The following is a 27,073-nucleotide window of genomic DNA, read 5'->3' as shown; positions in this document are numbered from 1 at the left end:
TTGAGTGGCTGGAGGGGGGCGGGTGGTGGATGAGGTCGGGAGTGGAGAGGAGATGGAGGAGGAGACACACTGGGGACAACAGAGCGGCCATGGGGTGCAGGGTGTGACCTGCCTGTCACTCCTAGACCCCGCTGCCATAAACGAGCCCCAGAAGGAGGACTTAAAGGTAGAACAGAGTGATGGACCGCCTGCCAGACACACACACACACACACACATCCACCCACGTATACACACAAAAAAACGCACACGCACGCACGCACACACACGCACACAAGGAAACAAGAGAAGAGAGTCACACTGAGACACTGAAAAGAAGGTCATACATGGACAATGTAATGTAGAATGAGAAAAGCATCCACATGGGATGACTGAGAGGTCTACTTACAACAAGATTACTTCCAGTTTCAATGTTTCTATGACCAGCAGTACAAAGTGAGGAGAACTGAAGCAGCAGTAGGGTTGCTGAATTCTGGGTAACTTTCCCAGAATCCCCAGGTTTTCCAGAAATCCTGGTTGGAGGATTCACTGATTCCCTGCTTATTCCCTCCTGATGCCAGGAATCTTCCAAACAAGATTTCTAGAAAACCTGGGAATTTTGGGAAGGTTAGAGGAATTCTGCAACCCTAAGCAGAGGGATGCCTGTTACTGACCGTTCTTGTCCATGGAGTGGGGCTCGGACTGCTTCTTGCCAATGTCAGCGAAGGAGCGGACAATGGGGATGCGATTGGCCAACTTCTTCTGGTTCTGGTGATGGTGCGTTTTGAGGAGGGTCTCTCTCACCTTCCTCCTCACCTCGTCCCCCAGTGGACCTGTGGTCTCCTGCTGGTCCAACACCATGTCTGACAAACAGGACCACACAGTCAACAGCTCAACAGCAACTAGGAAACCGTCCATTACATTCCGATTGCAATGTTCACAATTGTACAATGAAGATCATAGAACAGGGTCGTATTCACTAGGAACGGAACAGAAGCAAACGGGCCAAAACGGTGAGGGACCTAGCTGCAACTGTCCAATAAGAAATGCTGATTTTTGTTTCACGCAAATCCTTTTGCTACGGTATGCACTAAGGAATACGACAAAGGTGTACGGGGTAATTCCAGATGCCACTCTGTGCTCTACCGTACCTGCTACCTCCTCCACGGAGTTGGCCCTCATGTCGAGCAGCACGACGCCATTGAGGATGCAGCTGCGCAGCTCGAACAGGCTGTGCAGGGACAGCGTGGCCACGTAGGGCTTACTCCAGCGCTCCCCTCCATCCTCCACATCCTCCTCAAACTTCAGCCACCTGCATAAGGCACAAGTGCCCGCACTCTTAGAGAAGAATGTGTGGTCTAGAACTGTAGAAAAGGGCTCTTGTTTTTTCTCACACTTTTTCGCTAACTGTTCCTCTAATGGCACTTTTTTGTTAACCGTCTCTAAAATTGCAGCAGCCATAGAGATGTGTAGTGATCGCTACATTTCAGTCCTCAAATGGCGCCTCCCGGGTTATACAGGCTTTTGTGCACTAGAGATCTCTATACATCTCTATGATCTGAGCGCACCTGCACCCAATTTCCCTTGGTAAATACCTGAGATCCTTTGCAAAAGGGTTCTTTGGCTGTCCCCATAGGAGAAGTCTTTGAAGAACCATTTTTGGTTCCAGAGAGAACCCTTTCGACACAGGGTTCTAAATGGAACCCAAAAGGGTTCTACCTGGAACCAAAAAGGGTTCTCCTATGGTGACAGCTGAAGAACCCTTTTGGAACCCTTTTTTCTAAGCGTGCAGACCAGTAACACTGAGCCAAGGGACCAGGGGATAAATGACAGCCAGCTGTCTAGCCATCTGGAAGCCATGTGCTGATAGATCTCAACTTACACTGATGGGGACACCAAGGACACATCAGACATTACCCAAAAGCCTACCCAAATGCATTTCAGCCCAGCTTGAACAAAAAAGGGAATCAGGTGCTCGACTGAGGGACTTGGTTATCCAAAAAAAACATTTTTTTTTTTACCATTGGACACTTCAACAGGTGACTTTCCCAAGACAATACAGAATAAGTGTCACTCTGTGTCGGCATAAACCTTTTTTTACTCACAGGACAACTGAACGCCGTACACCGTGGCAGGGACAGACTAACTGAGTGACCAACTGACTGACTAACTGACAAGCTATGGCAAGTAAAAGCTCTGTCAGTCAATGACGTGACATTTGTGTCTAGATGCACTGTAGCACAGATAGCACTGCACAACAGGATATTTCTCCAGTCCAGACATTATGCTTGTGTACTCCAAGTAAACAAGCATTTCCTTTCGAGCTGGGCTCCCATGCATTGCTCATACAGCAGTCTTATAATTAGAGCTTTATATAGCCCATCTCCAAGGTTACACAACAATCTCTCTTTATGTAACGTTAACTCTTTCAGGTAACAGTTGTTTAATGTTTCTGACATTATGATATTGCAATAAGGAATACATTATAGATCCTAAATCATATTGTGTATATAACAATTTAATCACTTAGCATGATTAAAAAGCAACAGGTTAAAAAAACAACCTATGGATTACGTTGGATTTGACTAAAAGCGTTCAGTAATAACATGGACTTGTCCGTGATTGGCTGACGGGCCAGGGGTGTGTCATGTGACTCCCTACCTGGCGGTTTCCCTCCACTCGGCTTCCTCTCCGTCTTTCAGGCAGATCTCGTCCAGCTCAGTGAAGAGGTCATGGGGGATGTGCTCCTCGTCGTCATCCTCTGTGCCCAGGAGGAACTGCACTCTCTGGGATGGCGTGTCTGAAGCACAGGGTCCAATAAGGTCATCACTTACAGTACTGTCTGCCATACACACCCCCTGACTACGGACCTCTGCAGGACGTTATGCACATACACTTTCGGGAACTTTGCACATTTGCACTTTTTCACTTTTGTAAAAATAAACATAGCTACTATTTTCATGGGTATATTTCATGAGTATATTTGATGAGTTTTGAATTCAAATGTATATATTTATTGCGATGTGTAGACAGAATCCCCTCTTTTGAAATGCATTATGCAGCCATATAGACGTAACATGTGATTACAGAATCCTATCACCTATAAGATGATAGAAATATGATATACTGTAAGAACAGATGATGAGGAGGAAAATTGCATTATTCTACCCCAAGGTACCAGACACTTTGACTGCTGCTTTGAAATGTGCCAGCCAGCTAGTGTGGCAAGACTCACTGTATGTGGGAGACTCTCTTCCATCCTCCACTCCAGAGTCCCGCTCCCTGCTCCTCTTCCTGTGTCTATGTCCATGATGCCGATGCCTCCGATGGCTCTTCCTTCCCAGGGGGACATGTACCCCGATGTAGAGTGTCCTGTGACCTGGAGGCAGCCATCACAGAGAGAGAAATAAGATTTAGACAAAATAATGGAGGATAAGGTAAGAAGTACACAAGGAGATACATGATTACATTCAGAGCAGTTACTGACTCAGCCTGCTCCTTCTGTTTGTTACTGACTCCTTCTGAGTTACTGACTCAGCCTGCTCCTTCTGTTTGTTACTGACTCCTTCTGAGTTACTGACTCAGCCTGCTCCTTCTGTTTGTTACTGACTCCTTCTGAGTTACTGACTCAGCCTGCTCCTTCTGTTTGTTACTGACTCCTTCTGAGTTACTGACTCAGCCTGCTCCTTCTGTTTGTTACTGACTCCTTCTGAGTTACTGACTCCTTCTGAGTTACTGACTCAGCCTGCTCCTTCTGTTTGTTACTGACTCCTTCTGAGTTACTGACTCCTTCTGAGTTACTGACTCAGCCTGCTCCTTCTGTTGTTACTGACTCCTTCTGAGTTACTGACTCAGCCTGCTCCTTCTGTTTGTTACTGACTCCTTCTGAGTTACTGACTCCTTCTGAGTTACTGACTCAGCCTGCTCCTTCTGTTTGTTACTGACTCCTTCTGAGTTACTGACTCAGCCTGCTCCTTCTGTTTGTTACTGACTCCTTCTGAGTTACTGACTCAGCCTGCTCCTTCTGTTTGTTACTGACTCCTTCTGAGTTACTGACTCAGCCTGCTCCTTCTGTTTGTTACTGACTCCTTCTGAGTTACTGACTCCTTCTGAGTTACTGACTCAGCCTGCTCCTTCTGTTTGTTACTGACTCCTTCTGTTTGACTCAGCCTGCTCCTTCTGTTTGTTACTGACTCCTTCTGAGTTACTGACTCAAGCCTGCTCCTTCTGTTTGTTACTGACTCCTTCTGAGTTACTGACTCCTTCTGAGTTACTGACTCCTTCTGTTTGTTACTGACTCCTTCTGTTTGTTACTGACTCCTTCTGAGTTACTGACTCCTTCTGAGTGACTGACTCAGCCTGCTCCTTCTGTTTGTTACTGACTCCTTCTGAGTTACTGACTCCTTCTGTTTGTTACTGACTCCTTCTGAGTTACTGACTCCTTCTGAGTTACTGACTCCTCCTGAGTTACTGACTCCTTCTGAGTTACTGACTCCTTCTGTTTGTTACTGACTCCTTCTGAGTTACTGACTCCTTCTGAGTTACTGACTCCTTCTGAGTGACTGACTCAGCCTGCTCCTTCTGTTTGTTACTGACTCCTTCTGAGTTACTGACTCCTTCTGTTTGTTACCGACCCCTGAGTTACTGACTCCTTCTGAGTTACTGACTCCTTCTGAGTTACTGACTCCTTCTGAGTTACTGACTCCTTCTGTTTGTTACTGACTCCTTCTGAGTTACTGACTCCTTCTGAGTTACTGACTCCTTCTGTTTGTTACTGACTCCTTCTGAGTTACTGACTCCTTCTGAGTTACTGACTCCTTCTGAGTTACTGACTCAGCCTGCTCCTTCTGTTTGTTACTGACTCCTTCTGAGTTACTGACTCAGCCTGCTCCTTCTGTTTGTTACTGACTCCTTCTGAGTTACTGACTCCTTCTGAGTTACTGACTCAGCCTGCTCCTTCTGTTTGTTACTGACTCCTTCTGAGTTACTGACTCAGCCTGCTCCTTCTGTTTGTTACTGACTCCTTCTGAGTTACTGACTCAGCCTGCTCCTTCTGTTTGTTACTGACTCCTTCTGAGTTACTGACTCAGCCTGCTCCTTCTGTTTGTTACTGACTCCTTCTGAGTTACTGACTCAGCCTGCTCCTTCTGTTTGTTACTGACTCCTTCTGAGTTACTGACTCAGCCTGCTCCTTCTGTTTGTTACTGACTCCTTCTGAGTTACTGACTCAAGCCTGCTCCTTCTGTTTGTTACTGACTCCTTCTGAGTTACTGACTCCTTCTGAGTTACTGACTCCTTCTGTTTGTTACTGACTCCTTCTGAGTTACTGACTCCTTCTGTTTGTTACTGACTCCTTCTGAGTTACTGACTCCTTCTGAGTGACTGACTCAGCCTGCTCCTTCTGTTTGTTACTGACTCCTTCTGAGTTACTGACTCCTTCTGTTTGTTACTGACTCCTTCTGAGTTACTGACTCCTTCTGAGTTACTGACTCCTCCTGAGTTACTGACTCCTTCTGAGTTACTGACTCCTTCTGTTTGTTACTGACTCCTTCTGAGTTACTGACTCCTTCTGAGTTACTGACTCCTTCTGAGTTACTGACTCCTTCTGAGTGACTGACTCAGCCTGCTCCTTCTGTTTGTTACTGACTCCTTCTGAGTTACTGACTCCTTCTGTTTGTTACCGACCCCTGAGTTACTGACTCCTTCTGAGTTACTGACTCCTTCTGAGTTACTGACTCCTTCTTTGTTACTGACTCCTTCTGAGTTACTGACTCCTTCTGAGTTACTGACTCCTTCTGTTTGTTACTGACTCCTTCTGAGTTACTGACTCCTTCTGAGTTACTGACTCCTTCTGAGTTACTGACTCCTTCTTTGTTACTGACTCCTTCTGAGTTACTGACTCCTTCTGAGTTACTGACTCCTTCTGTTTGAGTTACTGACTCCTTCTGAGTTACTGACTCCTTCTGAGTTACTGACTCCTTCTGAGTTACTGACTCCTTCTGAGTTACTGACTCCTTCTGAGTTACTGACTCCTTCTGTTTGTTACTGACTCCTGAGTTACTGACTCCTTCTGAGTTACTGACTCCTCCTGAGTTACTGACTCCTTCTGAGTTACTGACTCCTTCTGAGTTACTGACTCCTTCTGAGTTACTGACTCCTTCTGAGTTACTGACTCCTTCTGAGTTACTGACTCCTTCTGAGTTACTGACTCCTTCTGTTTGTTACTGACTCCTTCTGAGTTACTGACTCCTTCTGTTTGTTACTGACTCCTTCTGAGTTACTGACTCCTTCTGAGTTACTGACTCCTTCTGAGTTACTGACTCCTTCTTTGTTACTGACTCCTTCTGAGTTACTGACTCCTTCTGAGTTACTGACTCCTTCTGTTTGTTACTGACTCTGAGTTACTGACTCCTTCTGAGTTTGACTGAGTTACTGACTCCTTCTGAGTTACTGACTCCTTCTGAGTTACTGACTCCTTCTGAGTTACTGACTCCTTCTGAGTTACTGACTCCTTCTCTCCTTCTGACTCCTTCTCTCTCCTTCTGACTCCGCCTACTCCTTCTGTTTGTATATATCGGTCAACTTCCAACAGCAATATGCCCACAGAAAATAAATGACTTAGTTTGTTACTCAATACAGTACATACCGAGTAAATACCAGCTTAAACGGGGCTGTAAAAATAAAAATAAAGCATTACAAAATTGAATGAATATACTGTGACTTCTAATAATCTGGATTCATGCTTCTAAGGTCATGTCACTGGTATTTCATTGAGCGATACCTACCACACATCTATTTGACATTAAAGAACTGGCACGTATGCAACCCCTTTTACTTATATCATGACTTTGTATCAGTCTAAGTCTAAAAATACATCTCTGGGAATGTTCTTAGCTTCAACATCTGCCACAGAAGTAAAATACCGGATTGGGTTCCCTTAAAACCCCCTTAGAGCATCATCTGGTAGGATGAATAAATAATTTAATAAAAACTCACCTAAAAATAGTGAACAGATTTGACATGTAAGCTAATATTTGATATCAAACCGTTTTGATACTTATTTATATTCGATGTCATATTACTGTTAAACTGAGTTACATAAATGGCACAGTTGTCAATGTAATACGGGAAAAGCAAACTATTGAGTGAAGTACACCGATTGCAAAGTATATTTTACCATCTATAAATGGTAAATATTTGACCGTGTGTGCATGAATATTGTATAGGTAGTTATATAAATATGTCTAATGTTCTGCAATTGATGAGTCATTCACACTGGTCTCATCTATAAACTCAAAACAAACCGTATGGTGTACACAACCAGAGCTGCAGATTGGTGGAGGATGAGCAGGCAGAAGGGGTGGACCGTCACCCTGCCGATATCAGTGAGGCTGAATAGATGTGGTGCTGTGACAGTGTGAGGGTAATCCACCCAGACTCCAGCCTGCTCTCTCCTCAGGGAGAAACACAGCTTTGTGAGTGCTCCTTCAGGCCTGGGGCTACGGTCAGGCAGCTAGCAGCCTCTGCTGTTCAAACCAATCCCAGTTATCCCAGCCCCGACCACTAGGGTATCAGGACTAATCACTGCCTTCAGTGCTATGATGAATGCATGGCTGGAAATGAAGATGAGATGAATTGTAAGTAATGTCCTTGAAAGCTCCGCATAAATGGTTCTGCGGACTCTTGATACTGTTACTGGAGCTCTGTGCTTTTGTGTGCTCAAGCAGCTCTTTTGTTGCCACCCTCTGTAGTCTCATGGGTACGGAGTCCATATTAGGACAGCCTCTGTCTCAGCAGGAGATGCCTCAGTCTAGAAAACAACCTATTCTCTGGATGCCATGTAGGTGGCCTTCGAGTCTTCCTTCCTCAAAACTGAATTAAGGCCTCAAGGCATTGTACTTCATAAAGTTGGTGTACCTTCGAGTTCCTCCTTTTCAAAGTTGGTTTTCAGCATGGACCGGGTTCCACCTCTGTCCACCACAGCCTCTTCATCATTTCTCTGTGAAGGACAGACAGAGTTCTGTCAGTATCTGTTGTTAGAGGATGATTGAAATGGTCAGAAATGGTCTGTCTTTGTTACTTTTCTATTCTTCACGCGTCATTATTCGCGTTATTATTATTATAACGTTTTGTAAAATTTGCATGTGACTTTAGGCTACTTTAGGCTACTGAATATCACAAAAAATCTTATCAAAGGTATATCTCTAGTCTAAACCATGGTATTAAGATAGCATGTCCTTGTGTTGATATTTACAGCAGAGAGCATTTTAATAGCAGTTGACCTTTTTTTAAATGTGTTTTTATTATTTAACCTTTACGTAACCAGGAAGAAACCCATTGAGACAAACAATCTCTTCTGTGTGCTTCCTCACTGAGCTCAGTGAATAAACACACTAACCACTTTAATAAGGCAGTTTCCATGGCAACCAATAGCATGTCTGCTCAACTAATCGAGAAAATACTGTAGTCATAATCGTCAAACACATTGTTGGACAGGCCTCTAAACCAGCCAAGCAGCCAATCAACAACTGAAACCTAAAGTGGTGTAGTAGTGATTATGTGCATTGCTTGACGGTAATTTTGTTCCAACATGGGAACAATTGCAATGTTGAATCCATATAGTGATTACATTCATTATCTTCCCCAGGAGAATATATTTTCTTTAAAACAGACTCCATCCATAATACCCAGGAGTCTCGTTAGGCACGGTTGCTTTGAGGTGCAGTGAATCAGACTGATCACAATGCGGTTCATCAGAACGGCACACCGCGCTTGTTGTCTCGGTGCTGCATCAGGCACATAGTAGCCAGGTCACGTAGGCATTTCAATGTGGCCAACTCAATATCTACTAGAAAGTAAACAACAAAGCACTCAAGAGTTTATAACATGACCAAATGTCGATGACGTACTTCCAGAGTAACAAGAAACATAAACTAGTACGTATGCTGCCCAAGTATTGGGCCAAGAGAAGGTTAAAACAGGGCAACATAACAGACGGGCTATAGTATATAAGACATTTGTAAGATGGAGGTTAACCTCAGAATACTTCATTAAAGACAGCTGGATAGTAAGGATTTGTGTATGTTTAGCAAAGCCCCAGTCTGAGAGAGCCTCTTCTAAAAACACTTACCAACAGAGAGAATAACCACTCAGTCCCATTGTGAATTAACTGTGATGCAGTTACTAAACACAATTTTAACACATTTGGCACCTCACACACAATCCTGCACGGCAAGATGCTTCTGCTAGCCAAAATAATCGATGGAGGAAAGAGAGAGAGAGAGAGAGAGAGAGAGAGAGAGAGAGAGAGAGAGAGAGAGAGAGAGAGAGAGAGAGAGAGAGAGAGAGAGAGAGAGAGAGAGAGAGAGAGAGAGAGAGAGAGAGGGGGGAGAGAGGGAGAGAGTTGTTGTCGAGAGAGAGAGAGAGAGAGAGAGAGAGAGAGAGAGAGAGAGAGAGAGAGAGAGAGAGAGAGAGAGAGAGAGAGAGAGAGAGAGAGAGAGAGAGAGAGAGAGAGAGAGCGTTGTGGTCGTTTTGGGTACTGGGTGTCACAACATGACAAGGTGTTCACAAATCGAATTTCAAAAGATTTCCCCTTCGAAACCCTGGGAATTACAATCTCCAACTGAGCAGTCTTCATCCTGATCAGACTTTGTCCAGATGTGGTGTATTATTAATGTTTATTACAGACTCACATTGACAAATCTTCCACTCCCAACCAAACATGACAGTGATAATAATTCACAAGGTTGTGAGCAGGTGCAACAGCAATAAATAAGTGACTTATGCTTTGTCATTGTTATGACTTGAGTTATGGTCTCAGGATGGCTGTTGTAGTCCAAATGTTATGTTGCTACTAGCAAACCATAAGAACCTATGAATAGCCGAGATGGCCAGGAAATCCAACAACCCAAGAACTTCAAGCTGTCTCACCCCTGCTTGAGTGGAACACAAACCCTATAGTGTTCCATCTAAATTAGAGGTCGACCGATTAATCAGAATGGCCGATTAATTAGGGCCGTTTCAAGTTTTCATAACAATCGGAAATCTGTATTTTTGGACACCGATTTTGCCCAAAAAATATATAGATATTTTTTTTACACCGGTATTTAATCTTTATTTAACTAGGCAAGTCAGTTAAGAACACATTCTTATTTTCAATGACGGCCTAGGAACAGTGGGTTAACTGCCTTGTTCAGTGCAGAAAGACAGATTTTCACATTGTCAGCTCGGGGGATCCAATCTTGCAACCTTACAGTTAATTATTCCTTGTGCACTCCACAAGGAGACTGCCTGTTACGCGAATGCAGTAAGCCAAGGTAAGTTGCTAGCTAGCATTAAACTTATCTTATAAAATTAATCAATCATAATCACTAATTAACTACACACGGTTGATGATATTACTAGATATTATCTAGCGTGTCCTGCGTTGCATATAATCTGACTGAGCATACAAGTATCTAAGTATCTGACTGAGCGGTGGTAGGCAGAAGCAGGCGCGTAAACATTCATTCAAACAGCACTTTTGTGCGTTTTGCCAGCAGCTCTTCATTGTGCGTCAAGCATTGCACTGTTTATGACTTCAAGCCTATCAACTCCCGAGATGAAATGGTAACCGAAGTGAAATGGCTAGATAGTTAGCGCGTGCTAATAGCGTTTCAAACGTCACTCGCTCTGAGCCTGTGATTTTTTCCCTTGCTCTTCATGGGTAACGCTGCTTCGAGGGGGGCTGTTGTCGTTGTGTTCCTGGTTCGAGCCCAGGGAAGAGCGAGGAGAGGGATGGAAGCTATACGGTTACACTGGCAATACTAAAGTGCCTATAAGAACATCCAATAGTCAAAGGTTAATGAAATACAAATGGTATAGAGGGAAATAGTCCTATAATTTCTATAATAACTCCAACCTAAAACTTCTTAACTGGGAATATTGAAGACTCATGTTAAAAGGAACCACCATATGTTCTCATGTTCTGAGCTAGGAACATATTGCACTTTTACTTTCTTCTCCAAAACATTGTTTTTGCATTATTTAAACCAAATTGAACATGTTTCATTATTTATTTGAGGCTAAATTGATTTTTATTGATGTATTATATTAAGTTAAAATAAGTGTTCATTCAGTATTGTTGTAATTATCATTATTACAAATACAGGTTTTTAAAATAGGCCGATTAATCGGTATCGGCTTTTTCGTCCTCCAATAATCGGTATCGGCGCTGAAAAATCTGAATCGATCGACCTCTAATCTAAATGCAAGTACTTCTACTAGTACTGTTGCTCTATCACGGCCTGCTGTATCCCCAGACACACAGCTGGCCTGACAAGACCACTAAATCATCAGAGCTTTGCTCAAGCCTTCACAGTAGTTCACAGCTCTACGTTTTAACAAGCCTTATTTAGTGCCTTCCAGTCACTTACTACGCTACTAAGTGCAATTGCTAATGTGTGCATGTGGCAGCTTGGAGGACATATGACCAGAACTCCTAGGAAATGGGGGAGGTTGGTACTACAGGAAGAGGCAGGAGCGTGCACGTCACCAGCCCACTCAGTGACGTCCGCAAGAGATACATACACTGCCTGTCTGTCGGCCTCAAGGGCACCTTTGAAGAGACAGCTGAGACAGCTGAGAGAGGGAGAGAGAGAGAGAGAGAGAGAGAGAGAGAGAGAGAGAGAGAGAGAGAGAGAGAGAGAGAGAGAGAGAGAGAGAGAGAGAGAGAGAGAGAGAGAGAGAGAGAGAGAGAGAGAGAGAGAGAGAGAGAGAGAGGACATATGAAGATATATTTCTTCAAACAGCTAGCAGGTGGAGCGAGTGAACTGTGGGAAGGCTAGTAAATGCAGCACTTCAATGATACTGCCCCCTACAAAGTGCCATTGGATGCTGTGTTTTTGTCCGTCTTGCTCGCCGGGTCTACACTTTGATTGGTTTATCAGTATTGACTGTCAGCAACACACTGTAGCATTGGATAGGCCTGCATACATTTGAAGGATCCGGTAGTTTGTTGTGCCATATGCTCTACATTTGAGTCACCTCTCACACACACACACACACACACACACACAGGCTCACAGACATGAGAGCACGTCTTTCAAAAGAAAAGCATTTTATGCCATAAAAATAAATGACTTTTAATCTGTATAAAACATAATCCAGCTCCTGCTTCTCTTGACATAAATACTATTATTCCAATCTCACCCTGTCCATGTGACCCCAAAAGCTGTCTTCTTATATTTAGTGGGGAAATGGGCAGAATCGAAAGCAACAGGACTACTATCCATGTCTCTGACCATAGGACCAGTAACAATACCCGGATAATGTTACATGGCGACGGAAGTGGAGCCGATATTGGGTGAAGGTTGTGCAATGTAACAGCATTATTTAGACTTAGGGATGCAACCCATTCGATAAAATACGGAACGGTTCCGTATTTCACTGAAAGAATACACGTTTTGTTTTCGAAATTATAGTTTCCAGGTTTGACCATGTTAATGGCCTAAGGCTCGTATTTCGGTGTGTTTATTATATTATAATTAAGTCTATGATTTGATATTCGATAGAGCAGTCTGACTGAGCGGTGGTAGTCAGCAGCAGGCCCGTAAGCATTGATTCAAACAGCACTTTACTGCATTTGCCAGCAGCGCTAAGCAATGCTTGAAGCACAGGGCTATTGACTTCAAACCTATCAACTCCGAGATTAGCCTGGCAATACTATAGTTGTCAGCGTCGTGTGTATAGGTGGCAGGGAAGTCAAAATGGAGTGAAAATTGAGACTTTTAATAATTGACCACGTAACATGCTCCATAACACTAAAATATACAGACATAAACAAACATGGGTACGAGGGCCCGACGCGCACCTATACAACATAAAACTACACTGACAATAAAACCATCTCTGACAAAGACATGATGGGAGCAGAGGGTTAAACAGAGGGTTAAATACACAACAGGTAATGAGTGGGATTGGAAACAGGTGTGTGGGAAGACAAGACAAAACCAATGGAAAATGAGAAATGGATCAAAGATGTCTAGAAGACCGGTGACGTCGACCACCGAGCACCGCCCGAACAAGGAGAGGCAACGACTTCGGCAGAAGTCATGATAATAGTGCCTATAAGAATATCCAATAGTCAAAGGTATATGAAATACAAATGGTATAGAGATAAATAGTTGGTTGACTTAAACGTTAGCTTCTTTACATGGCACATATTGCACTTATACTTTCTTCTCCAACACTGTGTTTTTGCATTATTTAAACCAAATTGAACATGTTTCATTATTTATTTGAGACTAAATTGATTTTATTTATGTTTAAATTAAGATCAAATAAAAGTGTTCATTGTTCATTCAGTATTGTTGTAATTGTCATTATTACAAATATATATAAAAATAGTCAGATTAATATACTTTTCTGGTCCTCCAATAATCGGTATCGGCATTGAAAAATCACAATCGGTCGACCTCTACCTCCCAGACTCAGGAAAACCCTAGGGGTTTTTCAATCTCGTGAGATACTTTATTCCGTCTTATTCTGAAATAGCTTTATAGGATTGACGAAAGGGAGGAGGGGTCACAAAAAAAATAGAGTGGAGTTAATAGTGTGAGGAAGCGTTTGTCAAGCTAAAGAAGCAATTGTGTCAGGCACCAGCATCGGGGTTGCCAAACCTAAAAGTGCCTTTTACATTTTATACAAAAAATGATTAATGAGTGGGGGGGGGGGACAGTGGCCTACCTGTGAACAGAAGTTATCATGTTTTGTTTTGTCTATAATTTAAAACCTTTCATTCACCTGGTAAAGTAACGTTAGACAGAAAGAGAAAGAGTATAGCAGAGATTGTAGAGGGAAACAAGTGTTAAAGTGGAAGAGAAATGTACTGGGTGATGGTGATTGAGAGGGCTTCTGAGTTAAAGGAAACAGAGGTGTAGATTAATTGGAAAGTAAAATGGTTTAAGATTTAGCAAAGTGAAAACTAATGAAATTTGTATTTTCTATTTTAGGAGAGGATGGGGACAGTCCCTGTCCCTATCTCTCTCTTTGAAATGTTTCCCAATTGGGAAAACAGTTAGTGAAATTCTGCAGTTTTATAAAGTATAAACATACCTGATCCGGCCGTAGAGGGAGCTCACAAATAAGTAAGGCCTGACCATTGGTTTGTTTGTTTTTGCCCTACGTTTTAAAAAACAAACCAGCACACATGGGCACACAACCCACCGGTTATGAATATTTGTTATTGGAGTTAATACCGCGTTTGATTTATTGTGTGGGGTCTTTTTAATTTGGTTGTAAACTGGGTACGCAGAATGATAGAACTATTTGAAATGGTTTTAAATGGTTTCGGAAGTACAGGGAAAGAAAATACTTAATAGGACTGACTGACCTCTGACCTCTGTTCTGACTTCCTGGTGAGACCTAATCAACCTAACTAGCAAGACTAAAGACATTGGGTGAGTTTAAAATGGGCTATGTATACACTATATTTAGGAAGACGTTTATAATCTAGCAATAGTCCTATGTGTGATTCAGAACACGAAGAAGAGAGAGAGAGCGCTGCCCCTGAATGAGGGACACCTGTCTCTAGTCTATTTTACCATTACCTCATGGGATATAATTACTTCCTTAATGGAGTTCTCAAGAGTTGTAAAAAATTTGATTTTTTATTCTAATTTATTGATATTTTATTTAACAGAAAGTGTTGTTTTTTAAATTACCGGTCCCCTGGGGGACCTCATATCGCTAACGAACAGCCTTTTTTTTGTCCTGTTTCGGAAGTAAATACATTTGGATACCTTTGATGTACCGTTAGAGGAATACTGACCGTTATTAGTCAGTATGGCAATGTAACGTTATTGATCTGTCAGTTTCCCTAGCTAATTCCCTACTTTTCACACTGACATAGTAATACACAGCTCTAACATTACAGGCTTCACTGACATGGTGCACAGGAGAGGTCTGCGTGGACCGATTTCTTCATCCCGCTCCCGCCCACCCCCGCTGGCTTTCTGTCTGACTCACCTGTTACCACAAAAACGGGTCCCAAACCCAACCGCAATCCCACAAATGTTATTTTAGGCATATGTGACGCAGCTCACTTGCCAGCCAAGGTCCTAGCAATTTTGCGCCCTATAGGCAATATCAAAAGCACATAAATAACTTAAGAAATAAGTTAAATTACCAGAGATTCTCACATCGGCCTTATATTGTATTACTGGGCTATATCAGCCAATATGCTAGATGTAGTTTGAAGAGAGTACTTACATTTCCTTGGAAAGATAACTTCCCTGTGCTTCTCTGCCCTTGCATAGGCTATAGCCTACATATTTTAGTTGACACGCACACCTGATCTCGCAGGTATGGCTACTGAACTGTAAGCAGCGAGAATGATGACAGCAACACTTGCTACATTTTGCATAGGACTACAGAATAAAGCCTACTTTTCAGGAGGAAGATTTGCGAGCAGAGACAAATAAATGGGTAATCAATACTTACTGAAAATGAAAAGGCGCAACGCTCGCTTGGTAACACGTGTAATGCAGCCAGTCGTATATTCAAAACCGTTCATTGTGTCTTCATTGTGTTTGTGGACATCCTTCACCACACAACCATTGATCCAAAATATGAGTTTACTGTGAAATATCATGAGTCCATTGATTTAATCGCCAAAACACAACATAATGATATCTTCTCAGTTTAGTTATTTTAACAACGGGTTAATCCAATAGCAAGATACATGTTTCAAAATTGAGCTTTGAATGTAGTATGCTACAGTACTGTAAATTGCGGGTCGTATGCTCATGGGGATGGCAATCATACATCATCCACCTGGAATGTAATCTTGTATTGTATTTTATAGTATTGTCTTATGCTTATGTATTGTAGTGGTACTGTACGCGGCTCAGTTCACAAGAGCATGGCACGAGCAACAGCAGATTTGTGGGTTTAATTCCCACTGGGGTCACATACCAAAATGTGTGGACTGTTGTCATTTTGGATAAAGGTGTCTGCTACGTAAATGGCATATATTACAGTATTACAGTACTTTATTGTCCAATGCAATTTTAGTAAAGCAGTGTGTATAAGTTTACCAAATGTTTAAGTGATCATCAATGAAGTGCAATCGGATGAACTAATAGTAAGATGTATTTTAACAAAAGAGAAGAGAATCATAGCAAAAGTAATGAGAGCATTGCGTGGTGAAAGGCAATTACTTTATATGAACATATATTGCAATGTGAAACATGTATTTTCTAGATGAAAAAGTGACTATATGATGTTGTGTGTTGTATGTAGTCTATTGAACATGTGCTTAGAGTTTTGAAACAAGCCATTTTGACTTTCTGTTTTGAGGTTTGTGTTAAGAGTTGTGAAAATGTACCACATACTTGTGAACATTGGACCCAGTGACTGGACAAAACTGCACTCAATAAACTGAAGCCAATTGAACAGGTTATACTACATACACTTGAAATACAGTCATAGAAATTGCTTAACATTTTTAAATAGAAGAGTTTGACATAAAGCACCATGTACGCAGTACAAATATTTAGAAACATTGCCAAGAATTAGCATCTTGTACAGAACGTGTACACTAAGAATGATGAAATCAGCTTTATTTTGATGCTGTTCACTAAGACGATCGGAAACTCAGATGAAACCTACTTTTTTAGGAACAAAAATAAGTCGATTTTTGTCTAGAGTATAAGCCAAACAAGTGGGGGAAAACCTTGCTGGCATCAAAAAGCTCAATTTAGCTTAGAATACAGCAGTACTGTACTGATTCTTCAGTCAGCACTATGCCCTCTCACACAAAACATACACTTGTGGGATGATGTCATGTGTGTGAATGGGTGGAGGGACAGTGTAATGACAAAAAAAAAAGCACAGACCAAGTACTTTAGACCAGGGCCCAGAATTTCTTTTACTTTATGGTTTTGTCTTGCCACATGTTTAACTGAAACCTGTTTCGGTCATCAGAAGCTCTGGTCCAGGACGTCTACGCACAGCTTACAGATGCTGAACCATCTTGTAGAAGAAGGCGGCTCAGCGTCAGCAAGCCGCACGTCAACGCCCTGGACCAGAGCTAGGACACCAGGGCCAATTTGGATGCTGAAGGACACTGCTGTCCATCCACAGCTGCAGTGGCACATGGGTCAGACTCCATGGCCAAGGCCCAGGGTGATAATCTGAATGCTAATACACAGGAGGGATCAAAGTCTGTGCAGTGCTACAGGATTAAAGTACAACACTGCACATTTTGTTTCGCGATACATTACATTAGCCTACATTAAAATGAGCCGTTACTGTATTCTGTTACTGCTTCCCGAAGCGTGTTTATGTTTTGCCGTGTATAGCCTTCTTTGCTGTCTGTAGGCCAAATGCATATGTTGTGGTGCGTGTAGAGAGTTAAAGTAGTGTACAACTGTTTTAGGGTTCATCTAACTGTTCTCCAGAAGCAATGGCTTGTGACCTACTTTCACACTCTTAGAACACCTCTCAATGTGCGGGGTTTGGGACTAACCTGGTGGGCTATATCCAAAACCCCTAATGAGAATGACATAAGTGCATAGAAGCATGACATACTGTAGGAATGAGGAACGAGAGTAAAAAGACGACCAAAGGTTGGTAGGCTACAATACATGTCCTGAACAACAGTGGTGGAAATAGGGAGTGTGATGATGATGATGATGATGAATAGGGTTGGCCTAACTCACACTGTTTGAGTGGCGTGCGCTCAAAGCAAAGCCATCTTTTAAGGGCAGAGGACTGGAGGATTGCTGGGAGCAGCCAAAGTGATTTCATTGGACGAGGGGTCTGATCCCTGCATATGGCAATGGTCACTCTGGCGGCATCAGCACCAGGCCAGCAGCGTCATAATAATGACAACAACACTGGGCTCAGATGAGCTCAGCTTGGCATAGAACACAACTTACATAGTACAGTGAATACAGTCTTGTTCAACTTCCAATCACTTTTCCCCAACAAAGTTGGCACATCTCGAAGACTCAAGAATGACATCCAAGGGACAGAGACCCAATAGGCTTTGTAATACAAAATTGCCTTTGCTGGTGCAGAGTACACATGAGTGCACTTATCTCCTTTCCTGCATCCCAGGAATCAATGGCTGACACAGCAGGATAGGCTCTCTACTCTCTCTGTTCCCTTCTCTCCTCTCTCTTCTCTCTTCTCTCTCCACTTTCCACTCTCCTCTCTTTCCTCTATCTCTCTCCTCTCTCCACTCTCATCTCTCTTCTCTATTCTCTCCCATCTCCTCTCTCTCCTCTCCTCTCTCTTCTCTCCTCTTTCCTTATTCCTCTCTCTTCTCTCCTTTCTCCTCTGCTCTCTCCTCATTCCTTTCTCTCTTCTCTCCTCTCTCTTCTCTCCTTTCTCCTCTGCTCTCTCCTCATTCCTTTCTCTCTTCTCTCCTCTCTCTTCTCTCCTTTCTCCTCTCTGCTCTCTCCTCATTCCTTTCTCTCTTCTCTCTTCTCTCCTTTCTCCTCTCTGCTCTCTCCTCATTCCTTTCTCTCTTCTCTGCCACCTGTCCTCTACTGTATCACTCTCCTATCTCCTCCTATCTCTCAGAGTTAACATTGTACACTTACATACAACGTTAACTCTGCCATTAAACTAAAGCCATTCAAATAGTGCGTCCTTGTGTTAAATTTTCCCTTTGACATGTCATTAAAGAACAGGATACTGCATGCATGATGAAGTCAAGCTGTTTGACATTGAGGTGCACAGATATTTCCAGAAAGGCTATCAGCAGCACCAACAAACACCAGCATCAAACACACATCCTTTAACCTTAGATAACCTTAAGAACACCCGGAGATGAAAGAAACTCCCAAACACAGAGCAGAGAACAGAGCATACCTTTACAGAGTAAACAGAGCACAGGCATACCGTTACAGAGTAAACAGAGCACCGGCATACCTTTAAAGAATAAAAGCGACTGTTGGGATCCAAGCCTCCAGCAGAATGCATGACCTTTCCCTTTCCTCCTGTAGTTAAGAGTGCTGCTGTGCTGAGGAGAGAAGGCTGAGCCGAGCTGAGCTCCGTAGTACCAGCGTGCCTCTGCTGCCAGGACAGGCACACACGCGGCTAAGCAATCTACCCTCTCAACATGCCAGGAACCGACTTACAAACGCACCACTCACTGCCTCTGTTGATTCAGCCATTTATCCACCAATCCTGCATGAGATTACAGCAGTGACATCACTGGTGTCCAGCCTCTTATCTAAGAGGGAGCTAGCTGGTGCTAAGCCACTGTGTTTCCCTCTTTTGTATGGCTTTCAGTGTATAGCCCCTGTAGCAGCAGCTTGCCATCGCTGCGCTGCTCCATACCGCACCGCAGAGCACAGAGCATCGCCTTGCGACTCCCCTGGGGCTGCTGGGCGAGTTCCCAGTATCTGCAGCATGACCTGTCAGCTCAGCCACTCTGGCCTGACCTTGATCTCTCTCTCTCTCTCTCTCTCTCTCTCTCTCTCTCTCTCTCTCTCTCTCTCTCTCTCTCTCTCTCTCTCTCTCTCTCTCTCTCTCTCTCTCTCTCTCTGTGCTGATTGGAGCTCAGGTAAGCCAAGGGGCAATACAAAAGATGGAAAGCCATCTCACCAATGTAGCCAACTAAAACCCTTCTGTGCAGTGTAGGGGCCTAACTTCATTATTGTAAATGCTGCATTGACTCCCAGTACCAGAACAATATTTGTCTGTGTATAACTGCCAGGATTGAACAAGGACAACACTCACACTGACAATGAAGGAAATCAATTGTTAAGGATTGATTCTATGAATCTATTGTAGTCACACTGGGATGTGCTTCGACAGAGAGACCAGTGAACATTTTCAAGCACTTTAAAAATATATCAGAGGGTTAACTTACCACACTTCTGCCTCCAGGAGTTGACACCTGAAAAGACAATATTGTCATTATCAGCATTTTTTAGGCAAGCAAGAACATGGTATGAAACCTAACAACTTCAAAAGCAACTGAGTAACCTGTGCAAGGCAGAAGCTGTCCTGCCTTCCAGAAGTCTTGCGCCTGCGTCCCAAATGACACCCTAATCCATTTTGCAGAGCCCTGGTCAAAAGTAGTGCACTATAAAGTAATAGGGTGTAGGGTTGGATGGTATCCAGATTTTATACCATCACACCGTTTCTGTACCATACCGGGGTACACAGTATTACCAGAAGTACACACAAGAGGCGCTATAAAACGAATTAAACAAACATTTAGGAAACAGGGATCTTGATCCAGGACGGGGGTTGAATATCTCTGCTGTAACCAAGAAGCTTGAACTTTGACATGTAACCACTTAGCTAGCAAGTTAGCCAACCAAATGCATAGCTGGAGCCCTGAGCTGGATATAATTTACTTGACACATCTTAGATTTCTTATAGTTATACTTCATGTGTGGTTATAGGTAGTGGTGTAGCACGATACCCCCCGCAGCCCCCGCGGTACTGAAAATCATACCGTCGGTATTTCAAAATACCCCGGTATGAACAGTATATCGCCCATGCCTAATAGGGTGTAATGTGGGATGCGGCCTGGTATTCAAAGAGGCTTTTGGAGGCAAAGATCTCCACAAATGCTTCACCTGTGGTTCATCAATCAAATCCGTTTGAGCCACCGGGTCTTCTCAGCGGGGTTGAGGACAGCGAGTGAATTACTTTAGGCCAAATATTTGCCAAGGGGGAGCCCGGCATATAGATAGCTTTGAACAACTACTGGACTAGAACATAATGAAAGAATATCCAATATATATTTCTTTTTATTTATTTTATTTCACCTTTATTTAACCAGTTGGGCTAGTTGAGAACAAGTTCTCATTTGCAACCGAGACCTGGCCAAGATAAAGCATAGCAGTGTGAACAGACAACCCAGAGTTACACATGGAGTAAACAATTAACAAGTCAATAACACAGTAGGGAAAAAAGAGAGTCTATATACATTGTGTGCAATGATGATGCCTCTGAATATGAGTCTTATATATATGAATGCAGCGAAGCCATGTGTGCATATTTCTTTACACGCCACTAACATGTTATGTAGAAAAGGAGGAGGCTCTCATTACAGGTAACCGATGAAGATGCAGGCCCAGTGCAGTCAAAATGCTGTCTTTCCTGTGTTTTGTATCATATTGTAGAGCTGATGAACAGCTGATGAAACTAACACTGTAAAAGTGTGAAGGGATTTGATCAGTGTTCGCTGCTGGTTGGTTGAAAATACAATCTACACAGGACTTTCTGATTAGCAGAGGTGTGTTCAGTTCACTTGAACGCTCGCTACTTTGCGGTACGGTTTGTACTGAACAACACGTTTCGCCAAAACGTTCTTGTACATTCTTAAAATGGAAAGGCTATTTGATAGATTTTGAGGTACGTTGGCTCCTGATTGTTGGGTATGGCGAAGGTGTTGCTTGAAGCAATGAGTGACCTATTTAAAGGGAAATGGCCATGCTGACAGTGTTCCCCAACCCCCAACCCCTCGCTGTTTTTCGACTGGTCGTTCCGTACAGCACCGTTTCCATTCAATGTAATGTTCCAGAATGTAAAAACGTACTGAACACAGCCCAGGTTTTGCATGGGTTGAGTTTTGGCTTGCCTGGTGACATCACCAGGCGGTATACTGTAAGTTAATATAGAACAATAACAAAGATAGTTCAAAATCTTTCTGCCAATAACAGCTACTTTCAGATTACATATCCCTCCCCACTCAGACCAGGCAGTCCTAGTTTTTGAGAGAAAAAAAATGTTTTTGCTAAAAGGCTATTTTTGTTTATTTTTGACCATTTTAATGGAAAACTATTAAAGTATGGTATTTAAGGATTATTTAATAGTAACCCAGAAATGATTTGATTTTGAGATGTTTTTTTTAAAGGCTGCATTGGACCTTGAAGCTGTCGTTTCCCTAAATTGTTTGTATGTTCCTTATGACTCTCTCTTTTTGTTGTGGATTTTTCTGAACGCAAAGTAAATGTATGTGAACAACAGACAATCAAGTATACATAATCTAATCTAAATCAAATGACTGATGATTGAAGTGTGTGATAAGTGTGTGATAAGTGTGTGATAAGTGTGTGATAAGTGTGTGATAAGTGTGTGAGGTGATTGAAAATGAGCTTGTCAAATCACATTTTTGGGCACAGAGATTAGTCAGGAAAATGGTGCTGTAGGCAGAAGCGATAACTCATCATTGCACATGGCTCTCGACAACCCAGATAGCTTTCTGATTCACAACCTTTCTAATTAATTGGGTAGAACATAGGTACAAGACAGTGTTAAGCACAGGATCAGAACAGGCTTATCCACCTGTCATTCACCACACCAGTCAATGCAGACAGAGGATTGTATTTTGGGGGTTATATAAAAAGCTGCTTTTACTGTCAACAGCAAATGGATAATGAAAACAAATCTCTTCGGAAGTGATTATAGCAGCACAGATGCCGGTAGTGCATAAACATGTTTTGTTTTTAATTTAATCTGGACTAGTTTGCAAAACGTTCGTTGCATCCTTCCTTCCAAATCAATTCAAACATTATTTGTCACAAGCTTTGTAAACAACAGGTGTTGACTACCAGCGAAATGCTTACTTATGGGCCCTTCCCAGCAATGCAGAGAGAAAGAAAATAGAGCAACAATATCGAAGTAAAACACGTAATAACAAAAGTAATAATAAAAACACAATGAGTAGCGATAACTTGGCTTATATACCAGTACCGAGTCGATGTGTAGGGATATGAGGTAATTGAGGTAGATATGTAGATATAACTAGGAATAAAGTGACTAGTCAACAGGACAGATACTATACAGAAGCAGCAGTGTTTGCGATGAATCAAAAAAAGTTTGCACAAAAAAGGGTCCATGCAGATAGTCCGGGTAGCTATTTGGTTAACTAATTAACTAACTACTTAGCAGTCTAATGTTGGTTCCGGACTTGGTGCATCGGTACCGTTTGCCGTGCGGTAGCAGAGCGGCGGACAGTCTATGAAAAGGGTGGCTGGAGTCTTTGGCCATTTTTTAGGTCCGTCCTCTGACACAGCCTGGTATAGAGGTCCTAAATGGCAGGGGTCCTGAATGGCAGGGCAGGGAGCTTGGACCTGTCCTGGTCCGTATGCACTGACCTCTGTAGCACCTTGCGGTCGGATGCTAAGCAACTCCACAAGCACTCACAGACATGCTAAACTGAGGCTGACATCAGAGGCCCGTGCAGTTGCTGGATATTCCCTTAGGAAGCCCATCACCCCCCAATGCAGCCAACCCAAATTACTGTCCCAGTTCTATGCAGTGCAAGATATAAGCAATAAACTATGCTACAAGTTATAACTATATACAAGTTGTAACTTTGCCCACAAGCAATTATTGAATACAATTTTCTGCCTGGTTACAGACACCCATGGTCCTGTGATCCCTGGTCAAAATTAGTGCACTGTGAAGGGAATATACTGCCATTTGGGATGTATGCAACTTGTCTGATCACTTAACTCAAGGCTCTCTGATCGTTAGCAGGGCACTTGGCAGGCACCCTGAGACTATCCCCTAGGATATGATTAAGCAACCTCATAGATCAATCAGGCTTATGAGTTCATAGGTTGCACTAAATGTGTCTGTGAATCGGTGGATGTCCGTGTAAACATACTGTACAATCTATTTCCCTGGGTTCATATACAGTACTACATGACCTTGGTGCATGGGGTCACCACTGGTTTTACCAAATTAAAAGCAAATGTCATCTGCCAGAGAAGGAGCACTTACTAACTATAATTAGGAAATTAATGAAATGTGTATAGGCCTGCAATGGTGAGATACACTCTTCAGTCACAGAAAGACCGCTTTTTTTTATACAGATTCACTCTTTATTTATGAGCAATATGTTTATATTCATATTTTAGAACCCAGTGGTATAATTTGTCCTGTTTGACTCACCAAATCCTTGTGCAAGGAATTTCCTCCTAGAAGAAAATGAAGAATTCTGCTCTATTATATTCTACATGACACGAGTCTATAGACTATTGAGGAAAAGAGAACTATATCTAAATGCACTGATTTTATAATGAAAAGAGGTGGAAGCCTATAATAGAATGTCTTCATAACATCAAATCAAAGCTGTCCAAAATATTTCCTTGACCAAAATTGCATTTCACATTTATGCATAGGTTAGAACGCTTGGTGTGTGAACAGAATATGGCATATTTTATGCTGCTGCAGGTGGTTGATATAACCACGGTAGCAGATTTTTTTATACCGACTTTCCTGTTTATCTAATGGTGTCAATATCGCTGGTGATATCGGCTGTGTCACTGTAGTACATTCCACATGCTACTTGTCATCATCTAAATCACTTTCACGGCCAAAATATGTGGATCATAACGATGCACGCGGGATGTAGGCAATGTGCGCCACAAAGAAAATAACGTCCGCTGAGAGCAGTACAATGGGGGCTGAGTGGCTCCTTACCGTTGGCAGCAGCGGTTCCATTTGAGCTCCTTGGTCCTTGATGTCCATGTTCTGTTGCGTGAACAATGATGGATCCGTGTGTATGGAATGGTGGTAGTCAACTGTTCTTTTCACTATTTCTGTCAGGTCTGAAAAGTGCGGTACAGAAAAACCACGAATTGACACGCTATGGTCACATGTTTAGCAGTCGGGAAGCCCTGCCAGATAATTATTCCTCACAGGGGCGCAGTTTATATTATATCCATGCTAACAAACCACGAGCATCCTATTTGCTTTGTCGTGACGCGGCAGAATAGATTACCCGGGCCCTTCTCCTGCCCATGATGTTGGTAGGCTACCTTTTGAACGGATGATGCTGGTAGACTACCGTATCTCATTGAAGTTTTTGTGATTACAAAATTACAATTCTAAAGAACAAAACAGATTCAACACGGGAGACAAATTTACACAACTCTGACTCAAACTACAGTACTAGGCTAGAAACCAGAGCATATAATGTCATTTTAAATGGCCATGTCTTTTAAAAGACAAGTTTATTTTAAGTGCATTCGTTTTATTTATTCAAATGTGTAATGGGTAGTGTATTAAGGATAGATGTGAATGCATGGCAGTAAATATGTGGCCGAGAAAAAAGTCCATCTACACTTAACATGTTCTGCCCCCTCTTGGCTGGTCAAATGCAATACTCAGGTCATAGGTCATGATAATGTCTCACTTTCCCTAGTCCCCTCCTCTAGACAGCAGCAGGCCCTATTCCCACAACAACTGTTGCTTCTCCAAGCCCTGACAGACCATATTACAGTCCAACTCTGACCATTTCTCCATCTCATAACCAGCAGCTCCCCCTGTGCACTCGCTCACTCACCACAGAGATCAGGGTCCATCCTCATAAACTGTCTCAGATTAGGAGTGGATCTAAATGGATTAGGATCTCATGGACAGGCCTTGGAGGTTACCAAGATAGGACATCACACTACTCAGACTGGTCACACCTGACCATTACTAGGCCCTGCTCCCGTCATCCAAATTCAGAGTCCGACTTGGCCTTGGTTCGAAAGCATGGCAGCAGCTCTCCTTTGACTCTCAGCATCAAAGGGGGAGCCCACGTTGCCCTCCATTAGGTTTCAGCTGTGCTCCAGTCCCACTCAAAACAACACATCTCTTACGCCCTGTACCAGTCCCATGTCCTCAGAAAGCTCTCACCATCCACCTCAAACATCCCTCCTTTCCTCTGGGCACAATACCTGCTGCTAGGCATCATATAAAATATATCAAGTCATAGAATCGTTCAGTCAACTGGCAGAATTGTTGCTGTTTTGACTGATTCATCTGAACTATTGTTCATTCTCATAAAGCATAGTTTTGGGAAAGTATTTGATGCCCTCTGGTGTATACAAATGGAACGGCATCAATGAGATACACAGATATTGTAGTAGTATTTGCCTTTAGACCAGAATATTGGTCAATAATGATTGTGGAAAGTAATACTGCATTTGTGAATGCCTTGCATAGCTAAATAGTCTTCATATATCTAAATCATCATGACGTGCAGTACCAGTCAAAAGTTTGGACACACCTACTCATTCCAGGGTTTTTCTTTTTTTTAAACTATTTTCTACATTGTAGAATAATAGTGAAGACATCAAAACTGTGAAATAACATGTATGGAATCATGTAGTAACCAAAGAAGTGTTAAACAAATGAAAATATATTTTATATTTGCGATTCTTCAAAGCAGCCACCCTTTCTTTACCTTGATGACAGCTTTGCACACTCTTGGCATTCTCTCAACCAGCTTCATGAGGTAGTCACCTGGAATGCATTTCAATGAACAGGTGTACCTTGTTAAAAGTCCATTTGTGGAATTTCTTTACTTCTTAATGCGTTTCAGCCAAACAATGTGTTGTGACAAGTAGGGGTGGTATAAAGAAGATAGCCCTATTTGCTAAAAGACCAAGTCAATTTTATGGAAAGAACAGCTTAAATAAGCAAAGAGAAATGACAGTCCATCATTACTTTGAGACATGAAGGTCAGTCAATCCGGAAATGTCAAGAACTTTGAACGTTTCTTCAAGTGCCGTCGCAAAAACCATCAAGCGCTATGATCAAACTGTCTCTCTTGAGGACTGCCACAGGAAAGGAAGACCCAGAGTTACCTCTGCTGCAGAGGATAAGTTCATTAGAGTTACCATCCTCAGAAATTGCAGCTAAAATAAATGCATCAAAATCTCAACATCAACTGTTCAGAGGAGACTGAGTGAATCAGGCCTTCATGGACGAATTGCTGCAAAGAAACAACTACTAAAGGACACCAATAATAAGAAGAGACTTGCTTAGGCCAAGAAACACGAGCAATGGAGATTAGACCGGTGGAAATCTGTCCTTTGGTCTGATGAGTCCAGATTTGAGATGTTTGGTTCCAACCACCGTGTCTTTGTGAGATGCAGAGTAGGTGAACGGATGATCTCCGCATGTGTGGTTCCCACCCTGAAGCATGGAGGATGAGGTGTGATGGTGTGGGGATGCTTTGCTGCTGACACTGTCTGTGATTTATTTATAATTCAAGGCACACTTAGCCAGCATGGCTACCATAGAATTCTGCAGGGATACACCATCCAATCTGGTTTGTGCTTAGTGGGACTATAATTTGTT

The 27,073-nt window shown here is 42.5% G+C and overlaps 1 protein-coding gene across 2 annotated transcripts in view; it reads right to left on the bottom strand.

The window, feature by feature from the left end:
- The window catches only part of LOC124043833 (sodium-driven chloride bicarbonate exchanger-like), a 51,082-nt gene extending 26,359 nt beyond the window's left edge, over positions 1-24,723 (bottom strand). The window contains exons 1-7 of one of the 2 annotated variants that reach the window (XM_046362858.1): positions 24,422-24,723; positions 19,845-19,871; positions 7,895-7,976; positions 3,213-3,356; positions 2,639-2,777; positions 1,129-1,289; positions 652-840 (exon numbers count right to left, since the gene is read on the bottom strand). In XM_046362858.1, the coding sequence (XP_046218814.1) occupies positions 652-840; positions 1,129-1,289; positions 2,639-2,777; positions 3,213-3,356; positions 7,895-7,976; positions 19,845-19,871; positions 24,422-24,469 (790 nt within the window). In that variant the 5' untranslated portion in view covers positions 24,470-24,723. Of the gene's footprint in view, positions 1-651; positions 841-1,128; positions 1,290-2,638; positions 2,778-3,212; positions 3,357-7,894; positions 7,977-18,898; positions 19,151-19,844; positions 19,872-24,421 lie in introns of those variants that run through there. The other variant, XM_046362859.1, reaches the window with a different exon arrangement.
- Between the last annotated feature and the right edge of the window lie 2,350 nt (positions 24,724-27,073).

Source organism: Oncorhynchus gorbuscha, linkage group LG09, assembly GCF_021184085.1.
Source record: "Oncorhynchus gorbuscha isolate QuinsamMale2020 ecotype Even-year linkage group LG09, OgorEven_v1.0, whole genome shotgun sequence".
Classification (NCBI taxonomy): domain Eukaryota; kingdom Metazoa; phylum Chordata; class Actinopteri; order Salmoniformes; family Salmonidae; genus Oncorhynchus; species Oncorhynchus gorbuscha.
This window is presented reverse-complemented; position numbering and strand designations above follow the sequence as displayed.